General features: G+C 55.2%; 1 protein-coding gene across 1 annotated transcript; it reads right to left on the reverse strand.

The window, feature by feature from the left end:
- Nucleotides 1–304: 304 nt before the first annotated feature.
- On the reverse strand, nt 305–2,364 carry TPBGL (trophoblast glycoprotein like). The gene has a single exon (XM_028517338.2). The coding sequence runs from the start codon at nt 2,103–2,105 to the stop codon at nt 936–938; it is 1,170 nt and encodes a 389-aa protein (XP_028373139.1). The 5' UTR covers nt 2,106–2,364; the 3' UTR covers nt 305–935.
- Between the last annotated feature and the right edge of the window lie 12,170 nt (nt 2,365–14,534).

Raw genomic sequence — 14,534 nt, forward strand, 5'->3', positions numbered from 1 at the left:
ATTGAGTGTAAGCTACAGGTGTGGGTGGAATCAAGAGCCTAAGACTTGGACAGGGGTTGTAACTCAGATCAGGTGAAGAGCTGAGTCTAGATTGGGGTGAGCACTGAGTGCTGGGCGATCAGAGCCCCAGCGGGAAAGGCTGAGGACTGGCTCAACGCTAAGGCTATACAGTGAGCGCCTGTCTTTGGGATGGGAGAGACCACGGGAGCTGAGCCCCAAGCAGGGGCCAAAGAAGGGAGGGGCCTGAGCCATAGCAGAGTGGTGGATGGCATGGGACACGCCCTCTGACGGTTGGGGCGGGGGGGCGGGGAGAGCGCCCAACACTTCAGAGCCCCAGGATGGGGGTATCTACGCAGGATGGAGGGCTAGGAGTTCTGGTGTGAGAAAAAAGGCTCAAAGTCCACAAAAACCTTTTTGTGGGAGTGCTCTGCTTCTGAGACCAAAGTGGGACGTGAGGGCGGGAGCTCTGGGAAGGAAAGTGAGGGCTCCAAGCTGGAGATGGGGGTCCATGAAGTCTAGGGTGTTTCCTGCTGAGAGTAAGGGCTCAGGAAGAGCTTGGTGGATGCAGTCTCAGGGCTTCTGGATTTTAGGGCCAGGTCTCTGGGTGAGTCTTAAAAGTGCGTGAGGAGAGTTGATGGGTCCGCAGCCTGGGATGGGTGGGTAGGGTTTCTGGAATCAGAAGGGGCATATCTGGGTCTTTGATGGTGAGGGTTCTCAGAGGCTGGGAAGAAGGGGCTACAGTTTTGGGTCTCCAGGTGTGTGTGGGGGTGGGGTGGGACGGGAAGTGATGCCAAAATTCAAAGGTCTCAGGCAGGTCAGGGGCAAGTCTCAAAAGCCCCAAGCTCGCGGGTGTCCCATACCCACTGCTGCAGGCCAGGTAGCCTCAGTAAAGTCATCAGCTGGCAGGGGCACCTCCAACCTCGAAGAGGCAAAGCTCAGAGGCCCGAGCTCGGGGAAGTGGCGCGGGAGCCGGTGGGAGCGGCTGGGGCAGGCGCACGGCGCGGGTCGGCATCCTGTTCGTAGCGGTAGTGGTAGCCCTCCATCTGGTCCCGGCAGGCCTCACGCAAGTTGCGCATCCAGCGCTGGATGCCGCGGCGGTTTAGGTAGAGCACCATTAAGAAGATGAGGCCGATGAGCGCCAGCACCAGCCCGAAGAAGACATAGGAAGCTTCCAGCTCCGGTCCGGTGAGTTCTACTTCTTCCCCACGACCTTCGGCGCCGCGGTCCGCGCAACGCAGCTGCGCCTCGTCCAGGTCCACGAAAGGCCGGTCGTGCAGGGGCCTCGGGGCGGTGCATCGCAGGCGCCGCGCGTCGGGGACGCGCTCCGTGGCGTTATGAAGCCAGGCCAGCAGGGGGCGCGCGGCGCAGCCGCAGCGCAGGGGGTTGTCGGCAAGCAGCAGGCGCGGCACCGGCAGGCCGCCATCGCGCTCGAGTGCGCGCAGGTCGTCGGGGCCCAGGCCGGCCAGTTTGTTGCGGCGCGCGTCCAGCTGCTCGAGGTGCGGCAGGCGCAGCGCGGCAGAGGGCAGGCGGCTCAGTCCGTTGTCCGCTAGGCCCAGGAGGCGCAGCTCGTCCAGCGGGACGAGCGCGGCGTCCAGCGCGGCCAGCAGCGCAGGGCCGCCCCGCGCCAGCGCGTGGTTGAGCTGCAGGGAGCGTAGCGTCGGCAGCCCGCGGAAAGCGCCGGCGCCCAGGGCGCGAAGCGGGTTGTGGCTCAGGTCGAGCGCCGCCAGACTAGGCAACCCGTCGAAGGCGCCGTCTTCCACTACCTCGATGTTGTTGTGCGTGAGGCGCAGAGCGGTCAGTAACGGCAGGCGCACGCCGCCCGCCGCCACCTCCTCCCCGTCCGCGTCCCCGCCGGCGAAGGCGGCAGCGCGCAGCACCGTCAGGTTGGCGCCCACGATGGTGAGGTTGCGCGCGTCGGGCGGCACGTCCCGCGGCGGCTGCCGGAGCTCGGCGCCCGACGCGCAGCGCAACAGCAGCTTGGGGCCACCGAAGCAGTAGCACTGGAAGGGACAGGGCGCAGCGGGCTGGCTCAGCGCCGCCGCCACGAGCAGCAGCCCCTGTAGCAGCGGCCCCCTTGGCTCCGGCTGTCCCGCGCGCGGGGCCATCGCGGCGGCCCCCGCATCCAGCGCCCGGGCCGCCGCGCTCACCAGTGAGTTTGGAGCGCCTTGGGGGCGGGGAGGGGGGCGGGTGGGGCAAGTCCTTGACCTGCAGATGCTGGCAGTCGCGGTCGGTCTGTCCACTGGCTCTAAAATCCGAGGAGCCTTCCCTTTCCTGGCTGGCGCGAGAGGGGTCAAGCGGGGAGCGGAGCCCCCCGCCCCCGGTGCCCTACTCGCCCTGCGCGCTGGCCTCCGGCTTCCGTGGCCGTTCCGGGCTTGGAGCCGAGTGGGCAGGGTTTGCCTCCCCCCCCCTCCCCGCCTCCCAGCCTCCTCCTCCGCCCCCATCGGAGTCTCCGCGCCCTCCTCGCAGAGAGGCGGAGTGGGAGGCTACGGTGAATCTGGGCTTTTGGCTGCTGTGCTTTCTCTCTCCCCTTCTCGGACTCCGGTCTGCTGAGAAGTTTGGCTCTCCCAGGTTCTCAATGCCTCATCTCCTCCACTTCCCATGTTTAATCTGGTTCCTTCTTCCTCCCTCTCTGGCACCTGTGGGGCTGGGTCGGACTGAGGAGAGCAGGCAGGTGGGTCAGCCCCACGGAATGAGAATTGGGTGCAGGACTTTAGCGTCCCCCCCCCCCCCCACAAGCGCAAGCAGTGATGAGGGGTGGGCTGAGAAAGTTACTCATTTTTCAGGATCTTCCTAATCTCTGTGATCTAGGAGAGAGCTGTGCAAGGAGAGACTGGAAAATCCCCAGCCTCGGGCCCCCTCCACTTCGACCCCGATTACATTAGGGCTGTCTGGGTTACCACCACTGCAAGTCTAATGGGAATAGCGTTTTCTTGACCTTGTCCCACCGCGCCTCCGAAAATCAGGGACATCCCCTCCGCTTCCCCCTCGCTCCCAACTCACTGGCTGCGAAGCCGGGGTTCTTTCATCTCGTCTCCTCCACTAGGCTGGACTCCTCCTCCAACCGCTCTCCCAGGCCTTGCGACCAGTGGGTGTGGTGATTCAGCTCTTTGCTGTCCCCTCCCTGCCCCGGCTCCTAGGCAGACACCCCACTAGACTGTTGTACTGGGTCTCAGGACCCTGGGTTGTTGGACACCATCAACTGTCCCTCCTTCCCTCCATGGTGCCCCACCTATAAATAATGAATGGGTGGAGGGCTTGGGGCTCTGGTGGTGGGAGAACAGGAGCAGATTTTGCAGCATGAAATGCGGAGTTAAGCTAAGGGGGTTCAGGGATGAGCTGTTTATGGGTTGTTTAGTTCTGGATGGATTTTTTTTTCCAGAACTGGGAAGCTCCAGACCTGACTTAAAGGAACAGGCTCCCGAGAAGGGAGCGCTCCTGGCCTTGGCATAAATTATTTAGGCTGGAGGACTGACACTTGACCCTGCAGCCATTCTGGTATCAGCAGAGCTGGTTGGGATAGAGGCCCCCCCCCCCCCCAAGAATCAGTCAGTCTCTTTCTCCTGAATTAGGGACGGTTGTTGGGTTGACTCCTTCCTTGAGGTTATATTTAACAGATCAATAACACTTAAGGAGAAAAGGCAGACCCTGCTGTGGCTTGGGTCTCTGGCAAGGACCAACATTAAGGACCAGGGCTGTTGATGCTGGGTGGGGGGTTGGGGAGGGGGAGCTGGCCCTTCCCTCTCTCCCAGGTATTGGCAAATGAGAACAGTAACTTGCACATATATGACTAGGCATGTCTACACATATGTACATGTGAGGTTGTCCACGCGTCAGTACACACAGATTCATACTTGCTTGAATGTGCACACACATGCATAGGAAGGCTTATATAAACTTGTGCAGGGTTCCAGGCAGGCTCAGATGTGCCTCATGCAAGCACATGAAGGTTCATTCACACACGTGCACATATGAACATAGATTTGAGTGCATCCTGGTATGTGTCCCAGAATCATAAGGACATTCATACTTGAACATTCATACTTCTGGGCCCATGCAGGTTCCCGGGTGTATTCTGGGAGGGGCAGACTTACAGACCCATGCACGCAAGCATGTGTACCCAGAGACTGGCCAACGCACTCTGAGCCCACTCCTGCCCTCCACCTGCCCTTGGTCTGTGGAGGTAACCAACTGTGGTGTCTTTTCTCCTACAGCCTTTGGGGCTGGGCCCTCACTCAGCTCTTGTACTACCCCCTAGCCCTGGGCCATGTCAGCTCTAAGCCCTGGCTCTGACATTTCCCCTAGAGGGAGGCACGGACTCTTCTTCACTGCTGTGTTTCTATTACAGGGGCTAGCACAAGGCAGTGTGCAGTACATGTTTGTAGATGAATGAAAGACTGACCGAATGAAAAGGTCTCTGCTTCCCTGTCTCGCTGCATAGAGCCCCTTTCGCTTCCAGCCTCTGAAGACTTTCAGTCTAACTGCCAAAGTAAGAGCCCTCTCCCCAGACCCCCATCGTGATTGGCTCCTGGTGGGCTGATGCCCCCCAACCACGAAAGGGCTGCAGGGCAGTAGGCAGCCTTGATTGGGGAGTTAAACACCTCAGTTGGGAAAAGAAGACTCAAAGAGAACCAAGAACCCTTAGGCACCAGAGCACAAGGCAGTGATTGTGTTTTATAAATGGGGAAATTGAGGTCAAAGGGCCAGGAACTTGCCCCAAAGCCAGTGGTTGTCAGGGCTTCGCCTGGTAACCTGGCACCAGGGTCCTTGCCCAGGGCTTTGTGCAAGGTAGTGGCTGCATCTGAGAGGGTCCAGCACCACCAGGAAATTTCGTCCTGACCCCAGGGAGCTCGAGGCCAGGAACGGATGCTCATGCTCGGGTGGGGCCACCGTGCCCTTGGACCTCTCTGCCGCTGCGCTGTCAGCATCTACTTCTGGAAGTAGGCGGGCTTCTGAATTCCTGTTCTTCCCAGTCCTCTCAAAGCCTTTGTGATAAAGTAAACGGAAAGTGCTTCAAAACAAGAAAGGCCATGTCACCTAGGGTCTGGGGGCCTAGCACCCACCCTGCCACGCTGTCACCCTGTGGCTCTGGATGAGGCACTGCCCTTTTCTGGGACTAATCGGCTCCCATGTCATTTTTACCTCGTTTCATCTTCTTCCCTCCCCAGCACAGCACATTCACGGTACGTAGTAAAAATTGCCACTTGCTGTCTGTCTGTATGCGTCTACCTGGCCTCCTCCCCATCTTCTCCTCTTGGTTTCCGTCTCTGTCCAGGTGGCCCCTGGAGCCAAGCCTGTTCTCTGGAGGAACAGCCCTGTGCATCTTCGGGCTGTCCGAGTTCAGCGTGTGGTAGGCATTTGATACATGTATGTCTGGCTGCATCTGAGGCTGTGTGTTTATTCCCTGAGGCATCCAGCAGAAGCATCTTTGCTCAGACTGTTTGTCTGAGGGCGCACCCCTGGTGCACCCTCCCCTCAGCTCTTCTCCAGTCCAGCCCACTCAGCTTGAGTTCTGCCCCCTCCAGGAAGCCTTCATGACTCTCTTCTCCCCTTCGAATTTCACTTGGAGGTCAGAGGGCTAGATCTGCCCTGCAGCCCCCAATTGTCAGCAGCCAGGGCCTGAGATCCATGTGACTTACTGTATTGTCAGCACACCACTCAGAACTCAGCATGGAGAAGGCAGTAGGGAACATTTAGGGAACATAATGATTTAAACATCTCTGGCTTGATCACCCCAGCCCTGTGAGGCAGGCTAGGTGAGGATCCCCACTTTGCACCAGGAGACTTGGCCCAGAAATGTTAAGTGCTTTCCCCCAGGGTTGCAAAGCCAACTGATCTGGAGCCTGACAGGAGCTCAGGTTTCCTGTTGCCTCCTTTGTCAAGGCCTTCCCCATCCTCCTGGGCACTCCCTGCGGGGTGTGGCTGGGTCAGGTCCCCTGGGAGCCTGTGGGCAGAGAGCTCGGCCCGGCCTAAGGCTTTCCTTTGGGCTCAACGAGTGAGTCATCCTAGCTGTACCCTGTGCTGAGTTGAGAATCCCCCACATCAGCTACTCTGGACCCCAATTCCTGAATTTATTATCCCACTCGGCCCCAGATCCCCTCTCAGCATTCCAAGGTGCTATTCCCTCCCCTATTTCAGCTCCCCCACTGGTGTTCTTCTCACCTTGCAAAGGCTGTGCCCTCTGTGAGGTTCACTTCCTTGGTGGAAGCCTGGAGAGGTTTGCAACTTCCCTGAGGTCACCCAGCAGGTAGGTAGCCCCTTCCCCATTTTTCTTCCACTCTGGTTTGTCTCTTGGAGGGGTCTGTGGCAAGTCTACCTTTCCAGATCTAAGTTTCCCTGTCTGCAAAGAAGAGTGTGTGTGTGTGTGTGTGCGCGCGCACGCGCGTGTGTGATGGTCTTGGAAGGCTTTTGAGTCAGTGCCCCTTGACATTTTACAAATGGGGTCACAAAAGGGAAGGTAATACTGTGACTTGCTGGAGTTGGTTTCCCATCCTTCACGGTGTGTGACCTTGAACTTGGCTCCACCCTAACTAGAAAGTGGTGATAGGATAGGGGGTTCTCCCCAAGGTGATGCTGTAGCACCCTCCCTTCCCTCTGCTCCCCCTTCCACTGAGGCAAGCGGAGGAGCAGCTGGGCAGGCTGACAGGATGGAGCTCAGTCCTTAGGTAGCGGGCCAGGCCCCAGGTTCTCTCCTGCTGCTTCCATGCTGGCAGGAGGGGAAGCCTCCGCTGCAGGCCCTGCTGTTCCCATCTCTCCCTCTCCCTCCCCCCACTGCTGTGAAACACGGGAAAATCCATAGCCCCAAGATCCATTTTCTCCATTCAGTCAGCAGAGGCCACATGGACTCAGGGCGGGGCGGGGGTGGCGGAGGGGGGGACTGGCTTTTAAATAACTCTGATCCTTAATGGGCATCCTTCTCCACTCTGCGGCCTGGGCCTCTGGGGAGAAGCCAGAGTGAACGAGCTGGGAGAGTCCCCTGAAAGTCACCCACCCGTTCTGCCCCACCCCCACCAAGACTCCCAGGCTCTGGGGACAACCCATAATATCCTTACTACCTTTCACAGTGCTTCACCGTTTCTGAGTGGTGTCCCAGGCTGCATTTTTTTTTTTTATCCCTGGTTTAAAATTGGAAACCAAGGGTTAGAAAAAAGGGAAGTGACCCAACCAGGCTCTTGTTCTTGGCCCATTGCTGGCGGCTGTGTGGCTGTGCGGCTGCGAGCAGGTCCTGGTCCTCTCTGGGCTTCCATATCCTCATCGACACTCCAGGGTGGGCCAGCTGGTGGGTCGCCACTGGTCGCTCTAGCTGTAAAATGTCATGAGTCGTTGCCTTGGTCTGGGTCTCCTCTCGCACAGCTAGTTTTGCCTCCACGTGCCTCTTCTTGGGGAAGCTAAAGGGCGGAGAAGCCTGAGGCTCCGGGCCAGGCAGGGGCTGGCCCCCGGAGTCCAGTGTGAATTCCGCTGAGTCAGGAGCAGCCGTCTCTTTCCTCTCCTGCTCTCCCTTCCCCTCCTTCCTTTCTTTTGCAGGTAGAGGTCAGGGTAGACCAAGGGCAATAACTATTTAAACCTTAATTCCCTTAAGACTTGGTCTCAGGAGCAGTAGATGCAATTTGGGGGTGGTGGGAGCAAAGCCTTCTTCTTAAGCTGGACCAGAGTCAGGTTCCTGATAGTGGGAGTTAGCGGACCCAGTTCCTCTGACCCCACCACTGCGCTGTCATTTGGAAGACAGGGATTGCTATCTCTGTTGGTTACATGAGAACACTGGGAGGTTAAGAGCTATGTGTGGGGTCACCCCAGATTAGCGATGTATGTTTTCTGATTCCCACTTAGTGTTCATGCCTTGGCTCTGCTCTAGGCAGGAAGTAGGGGGCTAAGGGATGGAAGTAGGAGAGGCAGGGGGGTTCCTGCTTAGATCTGGGAGTGACCTTAGCATGCTTGCCCTCCTTTGCATCCTTGTGGTCCTCCTCAGCTGTACCCAGCCTTCTACTTCTAGAATTACAGAATCTTGGAATCTAAGAAAATGTTGAATCTAAGAACCACAGACTCAGAGAGCCATAGAACTATGGTCTGTTTGAGTCAGAACATAAGACCTGTGGTGCTGGTAATATGAATGGTGGTGAATGGAACACTTAGAGCCTGTAGGAGGTTGTTGTAGGAACATTCTCAGTGAGTCCTGCCTCTCCTTATTCTCGTGCTGTCCCTTTCCACACTGACTGGTTTGGCCATGTGAGTTCCTTTGGCTATTGAGATATCAGCCAGTGTGATGCAAGCAGAGGATTAAGAAGTGCTTGTGCATTGCGACTCCCCTCTTCTCGCTCTCTCGAGATCTCCATGTGTAGAAACCCAAGCAGGCCTCTTAGAGGAGGAGACCGGAAATGGGCCATTCCAGCTGAAGCCTTCTGGACCAGCCAGTTCCCAGGTGACCTTCCAGCTGACTGCAGCTGTCTGAGTGACCCCGATAAGACCAGGAGAGCCACCCAGCTGACACAGGCCAGATTGCTGGCTCAGAATTGTGAACAAATTAACTGGTTGCTGTTTTAAGCTATTAAGTTCTGGGCAGGGCAGAGAGGAGGTTGTTACACAGCAGTAGATAACTGATTCTGATTCAGAGCCTTAGAATTAGAATTGTGGAATCTCAGTCATAGACTCCATACAGTCACAGTAGCATAGATTCCTGGGGTCAGGAACTGAAATTTCTTGATGTCTGTCTGAGGAATAGAAGGGGTGGGGCCTGAGGATTCACTTCTTTATCTCCCACCTAGTGCTACTCTCCTTTAACTCACAGAGCAGTTGCCTCACCCCTTTCCACCGTGGGGCCCTTCCCACCCCCACAGGGTCCATTATGCTCTGGTGTTCTGTTCGTTCTATCACACAGCCTTGTCTCTCCCCTCATCTGGCTTCTCAGTGTCTTTCTTCTGCTTCAGGAAGCTTTCCCACGTTGATTTGCTTGCTCTGGTTTTGGGAGCTAAACATGGACTTGGTGGGAATTTGTCTTGGTATTTATCCCAGTTCCTGGCACAGCACCTGCCACAGAACAGGGGTTAATGAACATATCTTGAGGAAAACCATCACCACCACCACCACCACCACCACCACTACCACTACCACTACACACACAAAAACAAAAATCAAACCAAACCAAACCCTCTTCTCCCTTTTTCCTGCCCTCACTGCGACAGTCAGTGAGCTGTCCGTGGTGCTGAACGTCTTTGGAGACAGTGGCCCGGAGGGTCAGAATTGTAGAATCATTTTCCATGTCCTAAAATTCAATCTCAGTCTCTCTTCCTCTTCCTCCTTTCTCGTATCTTACCTCCCCCTGCCATATCTCATGTGGGGATCATTGTCCTGGGCTATTTAAAAGGCAACTAACATGTGAGAAAGTATACTAATCAAGTTTAGGTTCAGCTGTATGCATCAGAATGCCCAAAATAACAATCTCCTAAATGATATGGAAATAGAAGCTCATTTTTTTTCTCACAAAAAGTCCAGATGTAGCAGTCCAGAGTCTGACAGGTTACTCCACAGTCATGAGAAACCATCACTCCTGTCAGCCTCCCACTCTGCCTTCCCTAGTATGTAGTCCTTATTCTTGTGGTGCGTAATGGCTGCTAGAGCACCAGCCAACACATCAGTTAGCAGATGGAGGCAAAGGATAAATAAGTGTTCCCCTTCCCTTTATGGATATATCCTGTAATTTTAGTCAACACTTTCACTTATTGGCCACATCTAACTAGTTTCAAAGGGCCTGGGAAATACAGCCTTTTAATTGGGAGGCAGTGTTCCCAGCAAAAAGCTATGGTCCTTCTGACTGAGGAAGAAGGAGAGCTAGCTGTTGAAAAGTAATGGCATCTTCGACATTAGCAATGGAACAGTGGTGGTGATGGTGATGGTCACTGTGGCACTGATAGTGACAGCAGTGGGAAAGGTGGTGGTGGTGGTGACATTCCTAGAGGGGTGATAATGGTAATGGCCATGGTGATTTTGGTGAAGAAGAAGGAGGTGATGGTGAGGATGGTGCCGATAAGGCTGATGGTCAGTATAAGCCCTGCACATACTCCCTCAGCATCAGCCTGGGTCAGGAGAATGCCAGAAGATGGACCTAGTGCCTACAAGGTATCTGGAGCTGGGGGCCTGCTGTGAGCCGCAGGGGTGTGATTTATGGTGGCCTGGCTTCTTTGCAGTTCATCAGCCATGAGCCTCTCATCTTCTTGAGCCCAAGTCACCCCCAGCACAGCATAAATCAGATTTTCTCCATTTAGGCTGAAAATAACTCTGGAATAAAAACTTAGGGCCTTAGGGAGGTGAAGCAGGAAGTGTGATATTGGGCTCCCTTTTATTAGACAATAAACACTGATGGAATTTGGTATTACAGTCTAGGAAAGCTTTGCTGTGAAATACACAGAGAAGCACTTGGACACGTAGTCTCAGAAACAGAGACGATGCCTGCAAAGATGCACATGCAGAGAGAGTTATGGGTGCACAGAAAGGAACAGGCCCACAGTTACGGAGACCCACAGCCTAGACACACTCAGTCTCACAAGGAGGCACCGGGCCAGCCCAGGTTCTGTGGCTGAAGGTGGCCAGAGGGAAGAGACTTGAGTATGAGGGGGAGTGTTCTTGGATGTCTCCCCCACGGGCCCAAGGACACACCTGGAAGCTATTAGCAGAGGAGCCAGCAGGCTCTGGCTCCAGGTGAGAAGGCGTGATGAGAACATGTGGCAGCCTCCTGCCCGCGGGAGCTGGAGCAGGGAGGACACCTTGGCCTGAGTAGTTCCGGTGTCATGCCCCCAGCACCCACCTCGAATGCAGAGGTAATCATGGCACAGGCCCTGGTGCTCAGGATGGCCAGTGAGCCTACCTCCAGTTCACCTCCTAAATCTCTGACACCAGGTTCCCTGACTTTCTTAGTGACAGTCCTTTTCCAGGAAGACTTTCTGGTGACTCCTCTGTCCGCATGCCCTTGTCTCTTTCTCTGCTTCAGCTCAGAGCCCCCAGATGACATCTCCCCGATCTGCCTGCCCTTTTCATGGATCTGTGCTTCTTCGCATGTGGCAGCCATGCTTGGCTTCAGCTACTGTGGCCCCGCTTCCCTCTGCCCAGGTGGAGCAGCTTTGTTGGGCTGCGGTTTCAGTCCTTCCGAAGAATTGGACATGTTTGGGTCCCCCCGAGTCTCAGCCCCGCTGCTGCTAATCCTTGCCCCTGGGACTCATGACTGATCCATTTCCCACAGCTGAGTGGTGGAGCCCTGCTCCTTGCAGATGGACTACCTTATTGCCACCAGCCCAGGCCTCCAGAGCTGGTGGTTCCCTGGCACCCAGAGCCCCTCTGCCTTTCCAGCCTCATGTTGCCCATTTCCCAGGACGATCTAGTGCTGGTTACCCCTAGTGGGTCAGGTTCTAGTCCTAGGTTTCCCAACTGTATTTCAAAATGATCAAGAAAGTATTCAGCCACGGGTGGGGTTGGGGTGGCTTCCCCCACCCTAGTAGAGTTGTCCCTGGGGGTTGGTCTCAGCTCTCTAGAAGACTGGGGTGGGCAGGAAAACCTTGAAGGCTGGCCCGAACTTTGAATATTGGCTGCCCCCATATTCATGGACGCAGGACAGGACCTTCAGGACAGATGGATGGACAGCAGCCTAAGCAGTCAAGAAGTAGTTTTCTGTTGTGGCCACCCCAAACTCTGTGCCTCAGCAGCCCCCAGCTGTGCCTCTCACCCCCCACCCCCACCAGTGCAGGGCCCGGCTGAGGTGGGGCTTCAGGGTGGCTCTGCTGGTGTGTCTCCAGCCCCAGGGAGGGAAAACAGAAGCCAGTTGGAAGTTCAGAAAAGGAAAGGCTAAAAAGGAGCCCACAATCAGCCCTAATGAGCCATTGGGAGAAAGAAAAGGAGGTCACAGGACTGAGTCTACTTCTGAAAGGAAGCACCTGGCAGGCAGAACCCTGCTGGTCTGCGCCCCAGCTGCCCAGCATGGGGCTTGGCCCCACACAGGCCCAAATGGCCCTGGCTCTTAGGTCCCCCTGCTGGGGGAGGGCCCTACATCCACCCATTGGCCTTCCTGTGACCCTCTGCTCTGGGAGAGGCAGCTGGCTATAGGGGAAGGGGGAAGGAGGGAGGGAGGGAAGGTAGGCAGACTTGACTGAGCATCTGCTGCATGCAGTGCACTGAGTTGAGGACTTTACATACAGGATTGTATTTAATTCTCACAGGGGCCCTGAAATGGAGGTACTTTGGCCCCCATTTTCAAATAAAGAAGTGGATAGTCAGGTTAAGTAGTTGACCTAAGATCACACGGCTTAAAAGGGGCCGACTGGGGAGTCCAGCTCAGGCTGTGTGCTCTGCAGGCTGTGCTTTTGTTGTGGTAAAATGAGTGCTTGGAGGGCAGAGCCCTGGCCTGCATCCTCTCTGTGCCCCACAGTGCCCAGCTCCAGGGAGGGACAGGCACGTGGCAAGTGCCGAGAGAAGCTGTTGAACTCAACAGTCAGGACAGGCTAACCCAGGGAAGGACAGAAAAAGTTGGGGGCAGGGCAGATGGAGGGATGGTGGAGGTGCTACTGAGATGGGGCAGATCACTGCCACCTCCCCAGACACCATGCCAAGGGCCCCCTGGGGGGAGCTCTCCTGGGGCTGAGGACAGTCTGGAATGAGTACAGCCTGTGCCCCACTATAGGGAGGGCAGGAGAGGAAGCAATGTGGGAACAGTGCATTTCTTCTCCTCTCTTGGCCCCTCTCCTGCCCCTCTGCCCAACCCAGATGGTTAAGCCGTAGAGAAAACAAAATGAAGAACCTTTAGCCCTTGCTGGAGCCAAACCAGCCCTGCCTAGCGGGGGCAGGCCATCAGCAGTCCAGCTGGGCCAGGGCCAGGGCCGGGGCCAGGTGTGGTCCAGGGTGGGGTGGGGAGCACTGAGGAGGAGAGATAACACTGGACCTCAGGGCAGAGCCACTGTGGGCACGGTGCCCCTCCACATGGCCTGGAACTTCTGGCAGGGGCCATGTGTCCCTAACAAAAGAGAGGCAGCAGGATGGGGAGTGGAGAAGGGACCCTTCTTTGGCCTTGCCCATGAGCACCCCAGCAACTGGGGAGAATAAAGTCCCATTTTGAGTCAGGCAGATGTCCCGTGGCAGCTCGTCCAGTCTTTATAACCTTCACCCTGAAAGGCAGTGATTCCCAGACCTGAGTCTAAAGATGAAGAAACGGAGGCACAGAGAGGGTAAGCAGCTTGTCTAAGATCACAGCGTGAGTAGGAGGACGGCTGAGATCCCAACCCCGGCTGGCTGGCCCCAGGCCTGCTCTTAATCATCATGGTCTCCGGAGAGGAGCAGCAAGAAGCTCGCCTGTATGCACCCAGCAGCAATTAGGGGCCCTTCAGGATGGAGAAAAATGCCGGAGGAGCGTGTCTGATGAGGCTCATCAGTGCCCAGCATGGGACACATGTGTTTTGGAGATGGATCACCATTATCCCTGGCTGAAGAATTGCGTGGGGTTTTCTAATTACAAATTATTCCTGCTGGATGTTATTGTGCTCCCTCTTGTACTGGCTTTTTGTGTTCTCAACAGTCTTACAAAACCTCAAAAATCATAGTTGGCCAAGCTTATTTTCTTGGTCTTAAAATATACAGCTAAGCTCTTATTAAGACACAATGTTGTTATATTTTTAACAAGTGAACATTTGACTCAGGAGTGCAAGAAGACAGAACTTATTTGAATTGCACCATTTCACACTGACAGTGAATCAGAAGAGCAGGATGGAAATTTACCTTCTTATAGAGAAAACCTTCATTCAGAAAGTGAATTTCCTCTGGTACAGGGAGGTTCTCACTTCAGTGTTTTAAACTTTTTATCTAATAGTCAACTTTTATAGGTAAGTAGCCTGGGTTGATTCGGTCATTTCTAAGTGAGGTCCTTTCACTGAGGACTGAAAAATTTTCAGATTTAACAGCGTTAGCAAATACAGCCAAAAAAACCGGATTTATATTATTTAAAAATGAGGAAGAAAGTGTGGTAGTCACCAGGACCCAGCATGGGTTTACCTTAAAGGAAGTCAGGCTAACCTCCCCTCTCTCCTCCTTTGGAAGAACCGATTGGGGTCTGTCAGAGTCCTGAGATTCTTGACTTTGAAAAGGCATTTGGAACATCTCCCAAAGTATATTTATGGTAAGATGGGGGGGGGGGGGATCAAATAGTGATACTCTAGGGGAGTCCCTGGCCGGCTGGACAGCCAGAGGAGGAGAATTGATTAGTGGGTCGATAGCAGCCTGGAGGGCAGGCTGGAGCCCTCCTCGGGGCTCGGTCCCTCGTGCTGACTTGCTCGGTCTGGTGTATTTTTGAAGCACTCAGATGAGGCCAAAGGAAATACATGTATCAAAATCTGTGGGCAGGAGTGACTGTGTCAGGACTGGGTTTCAAAATGACCTGGATTCACTGGATCTATAGGTGACAACCATGGGTTCAAGTTCATGGAGATAAATGTCAACTCCTTATTAGGGCTCAAAGGTTGGGGTGGGGGAGAGGGGAAGGAATTATTGAGCACAGACTGCTTGCCATACCC

Source organism: Phyllostomus discolor, chromosome 6 (genome assembly GCF_004126475.2).
Source record: "Phyllostomus discolor isolate MPI-MPIP mPhyDis1 chromosome 6, mPhyDis1.pri.v3, whole genome shotgun sequence".
Lineage (NCBI taxonomy): Eukaryota > Metazoa > Chordata > Mammalia > Chiroptera > Phyllostomidae > Phyllostomus > Phyllostomus discolor.

Excerpts from the sequence above, each read along its gene's own strand:
- TPBGL (XM_028517338.2), bottom strand. The coding sequence starts at position 2,105 with ATGGCCCCGCGCGCGGGACAGCCGGAGCCAAGGGGGCCGCTGCTACAG.